This window comes from Echinococcus granulosus (genome assembly GCF_000524195.1).
Source record: "Echinococcus granulosus chromosome Unknown EG_S00081, whole genome shotgun sequence".
NCBI lineage: Eukaryota > Metazoa > Platyhelminthes > Cestoda > Cyclophyllidea > Taeniidae > Echinococcus > Echinococcus granulosus.
In genome coordinates this window covers 171222-190346 of record NW_020170461.1, presented here as the reverse complement: position 1 = coordinate 190346, position 19125 = coordinate 171222, and the positions used below count along the sequence as shown (strand labels likewise).

The 19125-nt window shown below is 43.9% G+C and overlaps 2 protein-coding genes across 2 annotated transcripts; both read right to left on the bottom strand. All coding sequences in view use genetic code 11, as the record gives it.

The window, feature by feature from the left end:
• Positions 1-83: 83 nt before the first annotated feature.
• On the bottom strand, positions 84-458 carry EGR_07575 (hypothetical protein; the record flags this gene model as incomplete). The annotated part of the gene is made up of 2 exons (XM_024496824.1): positions 84-227; positions 267-458. 2 exons carry the CDS (start codon positions 456-458, stop codon positions 84-86), a joined length of 336 nt encoding a protein of 111 aa, XP_024348760.1.
• A 4176-nt stretch (positions 459-4634) lies between these two features.
• Positions 4635-18731, bottom strand: EGR_07574 (DAZ-associated protein; the record flags this gene model as incomplete). The annotated part of the gene is made up of 10 exons (XM_024496823.1): positions 4635-4876; positions 5408-5480; positions 8625-8740; positions 13260-13667; positions 17573-17866; positions 17948-18218; positions 18257-18346; positions 18387-18592; positions 18625-18665; positions 18700-18731. 10 exons carry the CDS (start codon positions 18729-18731, stop codon positions 4635-4637), a joined length of 1773 nt encoding a protein of 590 aa, XP_024348759.1.
• Positions 18732-19125: the final 394 nt, after the last annotated feature.

Sequence of the window (19125 nt, the reverse complement as noted above, 5' to 3'; positions counted from 1 at the left end):
CAACTTAATTTGTCAACGGGCTGCAAAAACAAATGATACGTTTCGTGTTTTTCAGCCTTCAAATTCCACATTAGATGTTAACATCACAGCCTTCTGAAGCGGTTTGTGGAAAAAATAAAACAAATAAGATCATAAAATGAGATATGTTCTAGCCCTGATGGACCAGATACGCATAATAATTTGCAAAAATATATCGGAGAATCAGTTACATATTTTCTTGTATGAAACTAATTTTGTATTGTTATAAAGATGAATTGTAAACCAACTTTTAAAGGTCGGCCAACTCGAACAACTTCAATGGTTAGTGTTGGTGCTCTCCCCTGTTGGCTGTTAGCGGCGGGTTTATTAGGCTTCGGCCGAAGAGAAGGAGGTTCAATTATGGTGTCCTTGAAGGCTCCATCCTCACCCTCCAACTCCTCCTCGTCTTCGAAATCCAGAAATGTCATATTCTGTTTCATTAGTGCTGATTCAACTACGCGAAAAGGAAATATTTAGCATCTGATTTGGGCACAACTTATTTGGCCAATCAGCACCTGCAATTGCACACAAGCATTTTGATTGGTTGGGAGGATGTTGTACAGAACCTATCGATTGGGTGGAAGAATGTTACTGCACAGTTGGTTATTGTGCAGGTTGGGGGAAGCAAAATTTGTAAAAAAAGGTGAAATGACAGCTGCCAGGCTTGTCATAAATTGGTGATTGATGAGGAAAGTGATTTTGGCAAATAGGCACTCTGATCACAACTAAAATTAGCTTATTTTGCAGCCTTCAACTCGTCCATCCCGCAGCCAAACATGCATCCATCCATCCATCTCGTATGCATTCGTTCATCCATTGAGCATCCATCATTCCATCCAACTATTTGGGGTCAAGTAAACTATCCATCACTTGTCCACAATTCTAGATTTACTAGTCTTGTTACGCCGTTCCTTACCTTCCAATATCTTTTACCTACAGAAAAGCGTATTCCCAGACATATTTTTTTTTTTCGAATCGTGATATCTTTATACTTGAGTGATTCACCACTGCAATCTCTCAGCTTGTATGGACGATCTTTGTTTTACTTCCTTTTAGATGACCCATAGGTCTTCGGCGCAATTAGCGTGGGCGGTAGCATGAACGGAACCATGTGTCATCATCTTGAAGGTCTTATAGGCGGCCACTTAACACCACGTCCACTAACCATCGTATTCAACTACGCGATCATGTGACCTACGTCTTGAAGTATGCCATAGCAAGTCATCCCTCTGTACTGTAGCGCCCTGTCGTGAGGTGAGAGACAACTCTGCTTGCTTGCATTGGTGGTGAGGAGCAACAACAACTGATTGGTCGGCTGACTAGTAAACAGTGAAGAGTCCTAGGCTCCATGCTGGAGGTCGGACTTTAAGTCACCCACTGAGTGTGAATTTTACAGACGCACATAGCATCATATTGACAACACATGATTGCACAGTCTGTTAGAGCAATAAATGTGACCTTTAAAAGGTGATAAAGAGGTCACACATTGCACAATGTTACTTCTGCATTAAACTTTCGCACCGTTTTAACCTCTCAGGGATCACCAAACCTGTATTTGCTTAACACGGTTACTTAATCACTTAACCTCTCCATCTCATACTAATTTCACTCACCATCATGATGGCATTTGACAGTAATATTCCCGTCTTCCCTGAGCTCGCCGAAAATCTACATTGATGTGACTGAGAAAGAGGTATAATCCACGACATACCATCAGCCTCTTTCCCCCCTTCCTTCCATCTTTTGAGAGTTCCCTCCAGCCCTCCTCCACTCTCCTCCTCCCTCTTAACCCAAACCCCTTGCTCATTCTTCAACTTGAGGACGTGAATTAATGCCGGTGAGTCATTCAGTCAATTTCATGGGTTTCGACTGGTCGAATCCTCTATGGAAACCGCATTGGGGATTAAGGAAGGATGATTCACAGACTTTGTACTGCTCAAGTCTAAGCAGTGCTCTACAACGCATTCATTGAACACATTTGATGCAACTCCATCAATTTGGGAACGCTTGCTGGAAAGTAGAATCGTCTGATCAGCGACACTTTGAAGTGTCCTCATGGAGCTAATACTAGGCATCAATCTGAGGAACTTTCAAACTTCATCCTTTCTTTGCATCACACTGCTGCCCAGTCGTCTACCTGAATGGTGTTGAGGTAGTCGTGACTTGGCATGATGCGTCTTGCGGTGAGTAGAGTAGACAACTCCGTAATAAAGGCGTTCAAGATGTCCAAGGCTCTAGTGTTACTTCAGTTGTCAATGTCACATACATGTGTCACTCGCCCCCAAAACCAAGTTTGTTTGTAGCGTGCCGTGGGAACCTAGGTTGAAATTACAATATGTTATGGCAAGGTGTAAAATTTGTCATTCATGCATAGAAGTACCGACAAGAGTCTGCAGACACGGCCATATTATCAAGACAGAAGTACAACCCATGGAAACTGAAGTGCCTGAGCAGTCAAACGTACTGCCTATTCTCCAAAAAAGTTTTGAATTTGAAGTGGGACACATCCACCTACTTAGCCGCGTTCTTCTCCTCATCTCTCTGCCTCTGATGACCCTACTTTTTTTGGCACGTTCAGATGGCGATTTGATATGAGTGTGTGCCTTTAATATAGAATCACCTGCCAGAGTGACAAAATCTTCTCTGCATTGACCTGGAGTGAGTTGATATTTGGCATTTAAAACATGGTTACTAGCCTCGCATTGGCATGCACTATTACGATGCCGGGAAAAATTCCTAACGCCGTAGCCAATCCGACTCAAGAGAATACCAATCCTTCTTTTCATTGGCTGGTCAGAGACCCAATCACCACAGGAGGAAGAGTCCGCCGTGTATGGCTGAATTCCAGAGCTTCGAAGTGCCACACAGAGACCACGCATGGAATGTGGCTAGATTTCATCGAGTTGTAATCTCACTGCATTTTTACAACTGAAATCAATCTGTCCATATCCCCCAGTGCCAGAATATGACAGTCCCCTTTCATTTATTTCCCCCGCCATAGTAACCAACTTCTCTTAGGATTGCCACGCCGGAGTGAAGGCAACCCGAAAGTCAATTCATTAATTGTGTCAAGGTAGAATAGAATCCCGTCATGCACCGAATGGTGCTAAGTGATAGCCCCTAGGCGGGCACATCGCACTTCCTCTGACACGTCCTCAGACTGGGGATCAACTCCACTCTTGCCAGGTCATCTATGCATGAGTTCAGCAGCTTGGGGGCTACCAGTGAAAGCTTCCAACCAATCACAGCTATAATCATGAAGAAGGCAGACAATGGGTCGAAAAAGCATCAAGATTGCACCAATAGGCGGACCGACAGACAACGAAATAACCTGCTGGCAAATGGGCAGAAGGAAAACCCTCCAACACTCCTCCAGCCCCCCGTTAACGCAAGCCAGAACTCGCAACAAAGACAATCCGTGGCACGTTTGACTGGCGGGTGTTTCCCTTACAAAGCCAATTACTGTGGGATGGCTGACGCGGAAGGTTGACCAAGGGGAGCACCGGAGACGAAGCTCAAAAGAGGAGAGAGGCTATGTACTGTATTGGCTGTTTTTTTAACTGTCGCCAGGTGTCCGAGCACTATGTCGTCTTTTGTCTCATGATGCGACATCCATCCGAGTTGCCAACCTGAACAATCACAAAACAAAGGCTTAACGCGGATGTTTGTGTTACCGACCCGCATGAGTAAGCTGGGAGAAAGGTGTGTGCGCCCGCCCACGCAGGGACTGTTAGTTGCCGTGCCCTTGAGAACCGAGTTGGCCCTACTCTCGAAGGTGAGCACGTGCCTCCAAGGCCCACACCCCGGAAGGTCGGCGAATCATGAAGTCAAACCTGGAACTATGCAGACACGACCAGAGACAATCCCCACCACTTAGAGCATAAAACCGTCGTCCATTCCAGTATAATATATACTTAAAGGTGTATGCTTAGAATAGGTTGAGAATACAAGGGGGGTCAAGGGGAGGTGGGAGGAGGGGGGCGAGGTTGCGATTGGGTAATAATATAAAATGGCAACAGCCATGATAACAGCATTAGCAGCCACAATACACTAGTAGTTGAGGGGAGGAAGTAAGATAGGGGGTAAAATAAAAAGAATCTTTACCTGGTGTGTTACTAAGCATACACGCACGCACATACTACTTATAGCAGTGGCATTAGTAGCAATACACATATATGTATATATAGATAGCATCAATTGTCAAGGGATTAATAATAAGCGTAAACCTGATTCGTTGTGGGAAACAAATAACAAGGGATGGAGGAGGTGGCCCATAATTTCTAAGTATACATATATATAGGGGTTACAGAACATAGCCTGTACACTGGAGAAGGCGGGGGAGGGAGGGGTGGGGTCGGTGGAGATGAAGACAAAAGATCACAGCTAACCATGATTGTTGGGTTGGGATGAGGCCAGACAAGATTTAAAAGGGCAATAGGGAGAGAGAGCAAGGGGACGTTTAAGAGTAAATCAGAGCAACACCGCATCATCACACCATCAACATCAAGCCTAGGGGAGAAAAGAAAATTGATGCAGATAAAAATGACGCCTAGAAAAGGAGGGAGGGGATGGAGGTAAATCCCATTTTCGCCAATCTTCTTTTTTTGTCTTTCGCCTCATCGTTTCATTTGAGATGCCGCAGCTGCGGCAGCTGCAGCTGCAGCAGCTAGCATAGAGCGCTGTTGGGCTGCTGCGGCTACTGCAGCCACTGTGGACTGCCAGTCAGACGCCGATGCTGCCTCGGAGGTAAGGAAAGTCGTCCCCTCGGGTGTGCCCAAACCTGCACCGCCTCCTGTTGTTAGTCCATTGACACCGGTACCAGGTGTCGCCCTGTACATTCCGTCGTCCATTCTGAAGACTACAAGTCAACAGCAGAACAGCAAGGATTAGGAACAATGCGGATAGATAGACAACCAAGAAATCATTTCTGATTTGGAAAACCTCTAAAGCTTAAGGTCGCACATCCATTGTAAAGCCTTCACCGTCTATGATACAAACGCCACACAGGTAACAAGGGGGGGATTAGATTATCCAATTGCGACCCTCCTCTTCTGGCTTCAAAATTTGTCCGGATTGAAACGAAAAGCAAACTGTGTTCGAGAGGGAATAGCCCTAACAACAACAGCAGTCAAAGTGGCCTAGCAACGTCCCATACCCCGCAAAAGAAGGTATTAAGCCAAAACAACAAAATCCGACACATTAATAAAAAAGCAGACTGAAAACGTCACAACGGTGACGGCGGCCCATATAGGTGCAATTTTACGATTGCAGCATACAAAAAAACACAGACGACCGGTTTCCATCCCCCTGCCCGATCAATAAAGCGGGTCCGCGGGGTGACACGAATGCAAAAAAATGACCTGACGAGACAATTTCAGCCAGGAACTACCCGTGATCGCAATTGTTTGAATTTCCATCTCAGAGTCATGACCTTTCTGTTCACAGTTCGTCAGCTTTTCTGCCTATGGAAATATTCCAACATTTCATCGCGTCCCTAGTAGGCAAGTGGATGGGGCAATAACAATTATTTTGAGTTACCGAAAAGCTACCAAGGCACAGTAGCATGAGGACGATAAACAAGTCATAAAGAAGGCATAATGACATCCCTGTGCAAGATATACAAATGATAGCCTAAGTAGGAGAAGTTGACAATGCCATGGCAAGAGTACCAATTGGGAGAGTTTATGTACTGTCAGAAATGGTTAAAAAAACAATAATTTTAGGATAGGAGCAGCGATAAGACGACACAAGCTCCTTGGTTGTCAAACGATTTAGGGGGAGAGGAAGATTGAGAAAAAGCTTCACTGAATGACTAAACAAATAGGTAAGCACAGACAGGACGGTAAAAGGAAATGTGGGGCAAGAATGATGAGAACCATGAAATACAGCTAATCTCCTCCCAAATCTCACAGGACTTCTTACTATTAACTTTAAGCTCCGCCTCACAGAAGGCGCCCAGTTGGACAGTAATTTGCTACACAAGTGGCACCGCGAGAGATTAAAAGCCCAATTAGCATAGCTGCATAAACAAACAAAAAGTTCACACAGTTTTCAATGCAGCTCGGTGAAACGGTTTGTCGTTGTAACACCTGGCCACCTGCAGACTGAAAACAACTGTTTACAAGCATGGATATGCGTCGGTCCATCGGGGTAACCATGGCTTACTACTCCTTCTACTGCCTTCCAGCATATTTTCCACTCTCATATCATCAAGCGTTGGTTGGGTTCAGCTTCATGTGATCCTGACTACAAACAAATGATCAGAGGTACGTAAAAGTGATGAACCGACACCAGGCCAAGCATTACCAGCCGATGTAACTGACGTTCACACGCTCCTGGAGACTTGTAAACACGGACTGTCGGAGCCACCTACCAACGACAGCGTCACGCAATTTCGCAAAACACAGAGCTCTCTCAAAGTCTAGTTTGGACACTACCTCCGTCTCTCTCCATCGCAAGTGTCCGACTGCAAGTTTTAATAAATTCTGGCTTTGTTATGGCATTCAGCTTAAATAAGCATATGCGAACCGTCACCTTGGCAGGTGAACAGAAACGTCCCAAGTTGTTTGCAGTAGAGCCAAGTGAAGTGACTTGTTTTAACCTAAGGACACCTGTTGAATACATGAAGTTGTTCATATGCCTCCACTGTGAAGCATGGCCACGCCAACCCCATCGGATTTAAGTATAGTGACTTTTAGACTGCTTCCCATCTTACTACCGTCCAGTTTATTTTTAGTTCTCATATCGTCCTGTGACCCCACCTTGAACTTTGTCTGCCTTACCGGTCAAATTCGAATTACCTCCACAGTCACAAAACCTCCCGTCACCGAGGATGCAGTGGCAGAACAATCAACAACTGGTTCCAGCCTGTCGATAAATCACTCGAGGACAGGTGCACCAAGTTCGTGAAGGGAGCACCCCATTCCTTATCATGAAGAATGGCATATCCCTGTAGTAAATATCGCTCGAGGTAAGCAAGCTAAGACCCACTTTCAGTGACGTTTACCGTGAATGAGTTGAGGGTGAAATTTGTGGAGGATATTAGGAGAATGAGATTCCACCATTAATTACACCCGAACGGTCTACCCACCTACTGCACAGACCTACGTCTGCTTGCTTTGCGTGTGTGTGCATGTAGTGGATTGCAGACGCAATTACTCAATGTCACTAAAGGCCAAAAAAAGGCACCATTGAGATCCCACTCAATGCGCCTTGAAAGGTATGAAAAACTAACCAGTGAGAAAAAGCGCTCTGCCGAGTTTTATAAGACAAGATAGCGCACGAGACCGCATACTTCACACACCGTTGCGAAAGACCCTGCAGGGCGATGTAGGAAGAGAGCGCGAAGGATACTACCCCCACCCTCATCCTCCCATCCGCAAGCGATGAGTATTACACCTTTTCTTGGCGTTCGACAACCACATGAGAGACAGAATTGATGGTTAGGGAGTAACAGTGGGGTAGAAAAGGAAGGGAAAAGAGGTTGACCTTTTTTTATCCTGCCTTCTAGAGAGATAAATTGGTCATATAAAAGTCGACTTCGCAACACTGTGTTGTGGAGAGTGGAAAGGGGCGACAGGACACAATGAACAGGGCATGACCTTCCCTTTTTGTTCAATAGATCTCATGTAAGTGGTGTGCAGCATGTAAATTGAGGAGCGCGTCAAGTAATGCCTTACTTTTTTCTGTGATGCTAGCAATCATCGCAGGAAAGTGAAAAGGGCTGCCAAAACACAGAAATTAGTGATAGTAAGGCGCAGACCGCTGTGACATCACCAAAAACTGTTGAATAGTAACTTTTGGTCCTAAAAGTACGCTGTGCCAATAAGACTAGACAAGGTTTGACAAAATCGGCTACACAACGGCAGAAGGCAGCTTGACTACTTGCTGGTAAAAAAGGCAACAAGTGGATAAAATGAAGGACAGAAGCAGATCCCAAACATGGGACCGGATGCCAAGCCTGTTGAACTGCCAATTAGCACGACTGTAGGGCAAAAGGCCACATAGTTTGTTTATGACCTTACATTAATATTAGCTGTCAAGCGAAATACTAGTTTGTAGCAACTAGGTCAACAATAGATCGCGTATTTTTCTGTCAGATCCTTCCTGATGCCTGGAAAACAATCTGACGGCCAAAAAAAGGATGCCTGCAGAAGGAGAAGGATTAAGGGCAATTCCGAGTGAGAATGGAGACTTCGTTCCCAGTACTGACAAGAAGTAAAAAGGAATGGTAAGGCATTGGCTACCAGCATCTGAGAGGAGGTTCAACCAGCACAATCCACCCCTGGATGCTTCAGTGGTTCAACGTGACCCCACACCTACGACCAAGAACATTCTGCATTCAACTTTCTGTTTTCAACTCCTCCAACCTGTTTATGAAACTTGGGTTGATGTATAAAGGGAAAAGAACAAAAAACATGCATTTAATGACGCCAAACTAAGACAGGGAGACACAAACCCGGGCCTTTATCAGCAAATATAAAGCGCCGCAAAGGATTGGAGGTGGAAAAAAGCTAACTTGGAGATTGACCATGAACGGGATGAAAGAAATAGACCAGCGGACAAGTTGGGAATGCGGATTTTGCGCTCAACGCTATGCTACCTACCAGGCACAAATTTTTGGCAATCATTCGTAGCCAACTTGCTGGGACGATTGCCATAGGCAGGTTATAAAATGTACCAGTAACAGATGCAATTGCGTAGGCCGCTGGTATGCGAACATCTAAACCGATAAAAATAAGAAAATTGAAAGCACCCCACGGAAACGTTTGCGTGATTTATGAAAGAACTAGGATGGCCCAAGTTATTTCCAGGATAGCTACTTCTCATTAGGGAGGTAAGGGAGAGGATAAACCAATGAAGACCTATCGATATCCACCCTAACCATAGCGGTAGATCGAACATCCAAAGCATCTATCCAGAGGAAATTTGCCGTAGGAGCTGTGGAACCCGCGTCAAGTAATACAAATCGGTAGCTGCGGGCCAAAACTATCAATTTCATACTCTTTCCCAGATTAATAGACAATTTGTGGTAAAAGATAAATGTAGAATGAGTGGCAATCTAAGAGGATAACAATTAACTTTAATTTAAATAAAACCCCAGGCCTGGAGGCTATATCGCAGTCGACCTCGACCTTTTATTTCTTTGACACATAATTACCAGCAGGCGATACGCAAATAGTAGGCAAGATTCAGTACACGAGGCAAAAAAGGAGGCAGATCATGCAGTATCCCACCGAGAGGCAAGGTTAACGCCAAGTGTATCCCCATGGCAACAAAGTGTTACAACGAAGGCTGATGAAATTTGCTGTACCAAAATGGTAGAAAAAAGGGTTTCGTGGAATAGTGAAAGACACGAAAGCGTGTTTGGGGAATGCAATACTTTTTCAAACACCACACGCCCCAATCTCCACGTCATCGGTATGCAACAACAACAGATCGTGGCAGCTATGACTCCTACCCGTTCAGCCCTTCACACACCTAAAAATCGCGGCACTTCTACGCTGAAGTAGTTCGAGCTCTGCATTCGTAAAATATATAGCAAGAACTAATGATTCAAATTTAAATACATTAGGCAGTTCCTAGGTGATGCCTTCCATGGAAGGATAGCTAAGACTGCGGAAGCCATAACGGAGGAGAAGAGAAAAAAAACACTTGTTTATCAACTATTTCGAATGAAAAAGAAAAGGAACAAGGCAGGTTAAAAGGATAAGAAAATGAGGAGAAATGACACACGAACCATAAAAACGCGATACACGGATGCAAATTAATCAATGGAGGGTAAAGTTTGCAAGAAGAGACTATGCGATTTAAGAGTTCGTATCCTCGTACTGACCCTGTTCTTATCCGGCGGGTGAAAGTAGATTCACCCAGAAAGTGTTGTAGCGGCCAAAACAGAAGAGTCATCGTCACAGGGAATGGCGAAGATGGCGTTTAAAGCAAAAGAAAGACTGTAAAAGGCGGAATTATTGCATTTTCGCGAATTCATTCTAGATGCAAGTGACTCGTATAGCCAAGACTACAGACCTCTCTCGCCACCCTTTCTTTAATCCAAAAAGTGCGAATTATAACGTCTTCAGAGGCAAATCGAGGGGAGGAAAAAAACTATGAACACACAAGTGGTAAAATTAGATCACTGCGCGACAGACAATGGCTTCGCTAGAGGAAGTTTCATTTTAATGCCATGTTTAGTAGCCAAGGGGGGAGATCTTGTCCTGCTAGGGCCTGCAGCAACGTGTCTGCTAACTTTTGATTCCCCACAATTAGCTAGTAGGACAGCAAGTTTGAAGGCTAGTAGTTACTCCTTCTCGAAGGAAGTAAGGCAGGTATGTAGTCTACTATCGAAATGGTCGAAGAATGTTACATAACCTTCGAGCAGAAATGAGTCAGTAGCACCTCAACTCTACTGCTTGGTTAGGAGGAGGGAAAAAAATCCCAAAACTACCCTTACATCAGTTGTTAGAATCGCAAGTTCTACGAGGTCGCTACACAGTTATCTATTTTTCACTGATAACAATGGCCCTAAACAAGAAAGCAAAAGCTACCTACAGGGCATGAATTCGACGAACATAAGGCTTAAACTAGAGCACGAAGGAACAGGAACGTGAGACAGTAAATTCATTATGGCCGTCTTCACAGAGCTGATACATACCGCTGTTTTAAACGAGTGTTATAACCTCTCAGTGATGAATAAAGTATAAGCCACAGAGTGAAAAAATGCGCTCAGTGACAAATAGGGCCTGTAAACACCCGAAATACCCCAGTGCTTTGGAAATCTAATTTGGATGAAATGATTCCAAGTGACTTGAAAGTCAGCGCCAAGAGATTAAGGTGGTGAAGCAATAAGTGACAGACAGTCGGAAACAGCTCCAAATAAGAGCGGTAGACACGCCGCAAGGTATGATACCATTTCAAACCAAGGCCTTAACCGCAAACGAATGATCGGAGGTACGTAAAAGTGATGAACTGACACCAGGCCAAGCATTACCGGTCAGTCTAACTAGCGTTTACACTCTCCTGGTGACTTGTAAACACAGGCCGTCGGAGTCACCTACCAATGACAGCAAAACACAGGGCTCTGTCACAGTCTAGTTTGAACAGTAACTCCCTCTCTCCATCGCAAGTGCCCGACCGCGAACTTTAATGAATCTTGGCTTGGTAAGGGTATTCTGTTTAAACAAATATAAGCAAACCGTTAACTTGTCAGGAGAACAGAAGCGTTTCAGGTTGTTTGCGGTAGAGCCAAGTGAAATGACTTGTTTTACCTTGCGGGCTCCTATAGAAGACATGCCGCTGTTCACATGCATGCACTGTGAAGTATGGACACGCATCGGTCTGTTGGGGTTCGGTGGGTTAACCTTTAGCCCGCTTCCCCTCCTACTGCCCTCCAACTTATCTGTAACTAGCGTATCATCACGAGACCTCATGTGATCCCAACTGGAACGTTGTCAGTCGAGTTCAACTTACCCTCACAGATGCAAAAGCCTCCCGTTACAGAGGGTACAGCAGCATACAAAACAAACAAATTAACAAATTGTTTGATTCAACAGTAGGTGCACCAAGTTCGTAAGGGAACGCCCTATTCCTTATCATGAGGAATGGCATTTCCATGTCGTAAATATCACTCGGGGTAAGCGAGCCAAGAACAACATGCAGCAATGCTTACTGCAAGTGGTAAAAAGGTTCGTTTATAACAACATCGGGTGGAAAGGGAAGGCCATGATATCCGCAAAGCAAATGGACGCTGTGCCATAGACAAATAAATGATGACACAACAAGCTTCAAAAGCTCCCATAGGGTAGCTTCCAGGTTTAAAAAAAGTGGTAGTGCATTGCGGACCCTCTACCAATTGACGAGAAATGACTTTGGGTGTGGAATTAAAGGGGAAGTAACATACCATCTACCCGCTCCTGAGTTACTACTTCCCACTGGAAAGACGGAGTTGTTTACTGCAAAATTCTTGCTGAAGGCCAAGGACTAATTAACAATGAATTTTCACCTACTCGACTCCCAGGCGGGTGTGAAAAGAACCTTTTAAAAAACATCATTAATTCATAACTCAGTGAAAAGAATGTTCTTTTCCTAGTCATATTGGACTATCCATGATCTCATACCGAGCCTCAGGATGGGAGGGAGAGAGCCAGAGAGGCACTACCCCACCTTCACCCTCTCCGTACTCCCTTCAGTGCTATTTCTTTAAACAACAAATGATAAGCACCACCGCTTCTTAGCCCTCAACAATAACATATAAGGCAAAATTGACATAGAAAACAAAAGTGAGGTAGAAATACGGGTAACTGGAGCTAGAATATTTTTCCACGGATAGCAAAACGTTGGGAAGGGATTACTGATAATGATGGTGTATACTTTAATACAAAAAAAGACAGATTAGCAAGCTTTTTTGCAGTTGTTGCGCGTCAAACAGTTTTTTAGAAGAATTTGTTACAGATTGCCAAGGTACGCTTGATACTTCCCAAAGTAGTTCCACGTCAGAAGAATTGCGTTCTAATTTATCCCTTCATTTTGCATACTGACAAGGAATGCGACCAGCCCTGTTGCATGGATTAGGTGTGACTTTTGAAACTTTTAAGGGTGCGGTAAGGAAATGCTGATGAGTAATTAAATTTCGCCAACGCATTGCAATTGCCACATTTGGTGGGAATTGCTATGAAACAGATGAAAACCTTTCGTAGCCCTGCCAATTCAGAAGGCTTTGCCACGAAGAGCAAAGCGCTGTGCTCCTGCAACCGCCAACGCCTACTCACAAACAAACGATGCGGAAAAGTGCTTTTCTCGCTACATGTGAGTCTTTGAATCCCGTCAGGCTTTCGTCTTTAGAGGAGATTTAAGAACTGTGAGGGGGAAAGGCACTTGATCCATTCAAAGATTCAGCCTGAATGGCTGTTACAGTAGTCACCCTATCGTTGTTCCAAGTAAACCGCCTCACCAGCACCCACACAATTCAATAACCCAACTGCAAAACTCAACCGCTGTGAATTCACATGATCGAAGGTGGTTTTATTGTGGAAGAAAGACAAGAAGTGGGCTTAAAAAAGGTTTATATAGATCTTCACACACTAGCTACTGGAGAAAAAACTCACAAAATTCAAGGGTACCAAAATTACTGAATAATTAAATAATGTAGGAAGTTTCGCACTTAAAAATGAGAAAACCAAATAGGAAACAAAATATTCTTGATTAATGTAATATCTACAAATTAAAGGACATGAATGCCAACTTACCGGAAGAATCAGCATTTGAGCTGAGACTCATTACACCACCCAGCCTAGCTCCGGTGGGTGAATCACCCCGATCAGTCCGAACGACAGAACCGCTACTCCACAGAGGCATAGAATTTCTGCTCCACTGATTGACTCTATTGTTAGGCATTGCAGTGTTCCAGGTATTGGCGAAGTGACTGTCATCGTTGGTGCCTCCAACACCGACGTTACCAATGATGCGACGAGAGAACTGGTCACTGGTTGGCTGGAGATTGCTAGGAGGATGGGACGGTCCGCCCTGATGTTGCTGTTGGTGGAGAGTGGGGGAGGTCCAGGAATTGTAGTTCATTAGTGTTTCTTCGATACTACCGCTGCCAGCACCAGCATCACTACCACTACAACCACTGCCATCACCACGGAAACACGAACCTGAAGGACCTACAAACAGAACATGTTGCATTGGTTTAGCGGTGATTAACAACCAATTTTGTAGGTGTGTTTTAATCTCGGATACGCCCGGCATCTTTCATCCCTTATGAAAAATGTACCCAATGATTCAAAGGTCTGCACCCGAATGGGCCTTTGGTTACCATTTGCAATCATAGCCCACTGAATCTGCGGTGATTGACTTCTCAATCCTTCTATATTTCTACGGCATGTCTCAACCCCTACAAAGGTGACAGGATCGGCAAATCTAACGGATGCTACGCTGAACCGTCTAGGACGAAAACAAATGTCGTGGCCAGTATTTCACGGATGAAACACGTCTCATACAAAAGATGCGCAATATGGATGGGTAAAACTCGAAGCGCTAAAGTCTGCATTAAGTGAAAATGGGGACGAAGAGGAGGTGACTCCGAGGAGCTACCTTCGACCGTGTATTTTATAAATTGGTTTTGTTTTTGGGCCAATTTTTCCACCAATAGTATATCCATGAAGTGGGGCATCATTCATCTCCAAGGCACACCTGACAACTAAAATTCCTACGAATCGGTTTGCAAGCAAGGCACAAGTTGATACATTAAAGTGCGAAAAAAAAACAATTTGTACGACCAATGCCTATCTTGACCCAGTTTCCTTGGACTAGGTGACCGTTCACTCGAATTATATCGTGATGGCCGAGAAGAAACCAACAAAACGAAACTGGGCCTACGTAAAAGAGGGGCAGTTGCTCCGTCCATGCCCGCCACATGCCACTAGTATCTCAGCCCTTCTGGCACAAGCAATAAAGCCACCACCGGACTGGTGTGAACCGAAATGTCTTTAATATTACTTCAAACTGCATCCCATAGCACACCTCTCGTCTTATTCACTTTACGTGCGTTACTTTCAGCGGAATGCAAGGGAGTCATCTACGTCAGCGCAAAGGTCCAAATCGCTTTGGACGGTGCAAACCCATAAAACATTACGAAGAGTGCAACACCTTTGTTTGACATAGAACACAGCCAAAAAAGTTAAAAAATCATTCCGACAACAAGGTGGTCCAATTAAACTGGAAATATCAAATAGCTAGTCTTTTCTAAAAAATGCTATGCAGTTACGCTGCCAGTGGCACTCAAATGCTAAAAAGCTGTGGTTCTTATGTGATCACAAAGTCCAAAATCCCCCGAATAGTGTTAACCGCGCAAACAAACTGATAGTAAAGTTGACTGAACAAGACGTGTGTGCGTGTGTGTTTATAAGCTTGCGTAAATAAAATGGAGGTGAATTCGATTCCGTTTCGCTGTAGCAGATCCAACACTTATTTCGGCTAGAGGGTGGAGAGGAAATGTGCAGCAGGTAAATAGGAAGTGGAAGAGTGAGCTGATTGATCTCTTCTAACTTAACAGGTTCAGACAAAGGTAAAACCGTTTAATAAAGTCTGCACCATGGAAGTGACAACCCAAACACCTGCTTGGCATAAAATTAGTAATCAAATATTACAGAAAAAGGCATCCAATTGAGATGCAGATATTTTCGAGTGAAGAATTGGAACCTACAATAAAGCAGCAAAGCGATTCACCGATGGAAAGTAAATTTCAGTCGACACGTTCAACAGCTAGCAGAAGCCAGTGTTACGCCGTTCCAGTTAGATGCCAATCTACCCTACTTAAACGTGTCACATGCATAACAACTGAACGCCGTGGGTTGTCAAAAATATGGAACTGCGATAGCGAATAAGCGGAATGACCCATTTTGAAAACAAGTTAATCTTTTCCCAACGCAGGGAGAGCCACAGAAACTAGCATTCATAAATCGCAGGGCAAGATTGTCGAGATAGCGATATGCTCATAAAACCTTCTGATTGCAGGATAACGCCTTAAAATACACTGGATTAGGGAAATAAAGTTGGGAAGGTGCAGTCAATAACTGTAAAAGCAGAAAACCAGTCGAGTAACGACGATCAGCGACAATGCATACACAAGGGGAGAAAGCAACGACTTCTAGTTTCATGAAAGTGACAAGGCGGTGGTAAATTTCAGAGCCAGTAAAAAGCGAAACACAGTAATAGAATTATGCCACATGACCTTTAAACTGCATCGTGATCCCGGTTCAACAACGGTGCCATGAAACTCCGTTCACCTCACCCTTGCCATTGGTTTTCCAAGCGCCTTCGTGTGCGTTAAGGGTAAGGGTACTTTAAAGCGCTGCAACAGTGCCAACAAAGCAATGACTCTGGCGCCTTTAACTGGTTTTTCGGAAGCGTAGAACCAAATAAATTTGCTGGCTACTACCAAAGAAGAGAACCCATAATAAAGCAGACTATCCTAAGTTCCCTGTAGAATCCAGTGGATGAGACGATACAGAAATTAGGCGAGTCAAAATCAGGCGAATAGAAATTAGCCATGAGAAGATCGCTAGGGCTAGTTAAGATCAAGGTGTGAATATCAGTCCTCGAGTAGATGCTTTGCCTCAAAGTACTGGAAAAGAAATTCCATAACGCATTCCTAAAACGAAGCGTGAAAGATAAATACTGGCGCAACACCCAAGGTGCACACACATAATCGTTTCAGCGTAAATTCAACTGTCTGAGCTAACCCTTCCTAATCCTTTTTATACCCATAACAAGCCTCAACTTTTTCAAGAGTCACCACAGGAGTAAAATAATGATAACTAGAGAATACCGAGATGATACGAGACCAATAACATTTAGAAACAAAAAATGGCAAATTGTCAAATCAGAATCCCTTTTGGATAACCATCACATTCAAACCGAATACATCACTCGCGCACATCTGTTTGGCAAATGATACTGGGGCCTAGGAGACCGATTTAACCAGATTGCCAGGGAAACACCGTCACCCACACTAAGAAATCGAGGAAAAAAAGTATTCACATCTACCAGACGAATACCAGCAACAAAAGGGCTTCCAAGTCAAAATTAACTCTCGGCAATTATTCCAATTCCAAGTCCTGCATAGTGAAAGTTGGTCAAGTTCCGGATCCCCAGCCGCTTCAACATTTACGTACCTCACAAACGTCCTCGGAGGTAATTCGAACACTAAAACGGTATCTAGTCAATCCTGAAGTGCCAAAACGTACACGGGGTACATTGGCGCCAGAGCAATAGCAAAATCACTAATCTGTTTCCATCCAGAATGCAGATTCAGTAGCTTTCACCAGACTATTATTTTTAAGAAACGCGAGAAATCAAACGAAAAACCAAGAACCTACCTCGATGAGAAGAGGACTGCTAGTCATACTGACTTAATGTAATGTCATAACGGAGCTAAGTCCACAATGACCAGCCCATAAATATAAAATAATCCTTTAAAAACTCTATAAGTACTTCAAAGGTAGGGCAAAGCCTGAGTGTAAAGACTGGGAATGATGCATCGTTGCAGCAGCTAGTACTAAGAACCGCCTAACTAAATGCATCCTGACGCAAAAAACCACCATGGACTGCATTCTAACGTAAAAAATAAACACAGATATGAAGAATTACGTAAAAAACGAAGAAAGTAACCTATAATAGGATTCTGGTAGAATTCACATAGCTTTTTGCCGAACGTCCCGATCCCGGAATTTGTTTCATGCCCAACAATGGAACAATACCTCTACCGAATTAGTCGAAACAACTCAGAGAGGATTCGTAAAGACAATGGTGGCATGAAGTTCTCCTTGTGGCACCAATTTAGCCGCACCCTCAACCATTTCGCACGCTTCTACTAAAACTACACTCAAGCTCCATTTGAACATAGAACCGGACCTTGTAAAGGGGATATTTCCATTCAACGGTAGCTCAAAAGGGAGCTACAGCCAAACGGATCGATAGTGCCACCATTAAGGATACGAAAGACTCACTTTCAACCGAATTTTTACAGAAGAAATTGGATAAGAAATCAAGTACTCACGTCCGCCGGACGAAGGCTGTGAACCCCACTGTTGTTGAGGTGATGAAAATCCATTAGATTGAAGAGCTGCCGCGGCAGCAGCAGCAGCCAATTGACTCTCCCAGCATCCATTCAGGGACGAGGGGGGTTGAGATCCATTCCATTGATTCGGAGGTGGGGGCTGTGAACTCCGCGTTGGATTACCGTGATGATTTATTATCTGGTTCCAACCGTTCCCACCTCCATTCCCATCAGTGAGAAGGTCCGCCTTGCCATCGCCATTACCGCTATGGCTCCAGTAATTCAAGCCTCCATCTAGAAGCGTGGAAGGAAACAAAAGATCTCTGGATTCTTCTGTTTCTCAACGTTATTCTAGGCAACTAGAGAGCCACTCACAAGGGATACTGTGCTGATGGAAGGAGCCAAAACGCGAGTAACCACGACCTGACCGACTAATTGGGGTATTCAGCATACCAGGAGGCACATAACCAAAGGTCTTTTGAGTATTTGGCGGTTCCATGGGTTTGATTTCAACTTGCTTGCCGTGTAGGTTGACGAAATGCATTTTTATGAGCTTTTTCACCACTTCTTCATCATCGAAACCAACAAAGGCGAAGCCACGATGGCGTGGTCGACCCGGATTTGACAAAAGATTAACGTCGGTCACCTAGACAACAAGTTAGCGGAGAATCAATTCTAACGTACGTTTCCAAAACATTGGAAAAAATTCCGGATGGTCTCCTCGTTATGCTCAAAAGCAATGCCACCAACAAAAATCTTGAGGCTCCTTTTATTCTAAGCGTTCGAACAATAAGATTGGTAAAGTAAAGCCAACCTTTCCACGCATATTTATGTTACATCTTTTGGGATCAACTTCCTTATTGTCAATTACATGAGTTTTTTTTGAAAGCACTTGATCAACAGCAGATGGTTCCCTAAACTTTACGTAGCCGAATCCACGTGAACGTCCCGTTCGGTTGTCCATCATAACGATTGATTCTTCGATATCCCCAAATTTGGAAAAATAATTGTGCAAACCATCTACAGGCAATTATTTACAAAAATTGGCTCACTTGTATTCGTGGACTGATGCAACCCCCCAACAAACAATTTCCTGCAAGAGGAATAAGAAAACGAGAGTTACATACCCGACTTCATTACCATGATCATCCAGAGCCATCAAGAACGAGAGAACCGACGGAACAACGAACCCCCGTGGAGGCGTCAAATTGGTGAGCTCCTCCTATTAACATAGCTAAACAACATATATGTACTTAACATGTTTTTTGGATACCGAAATCTTCCAACATATTTGCGTGTGAAAAATTCAAAGTGTCAAAAGCCAGTAGGTGGAGAAAACACCCAACAAAAAACTTTTATTATCTGAAAATTACTGCGACAAATGTTGGAATACAAATAACTCAGATATTTGTTGGTCCAAATCATCCTTTGTCAAATTTGTGTGAGTGCGTAACTGAAAGTTTGAGCCTGTACTCAACCAAAACCCACGGACGTAATTAGAATATTTTAGATATTCAGTACGAGGACCATAAAATTCATTAAATTCCCAATAT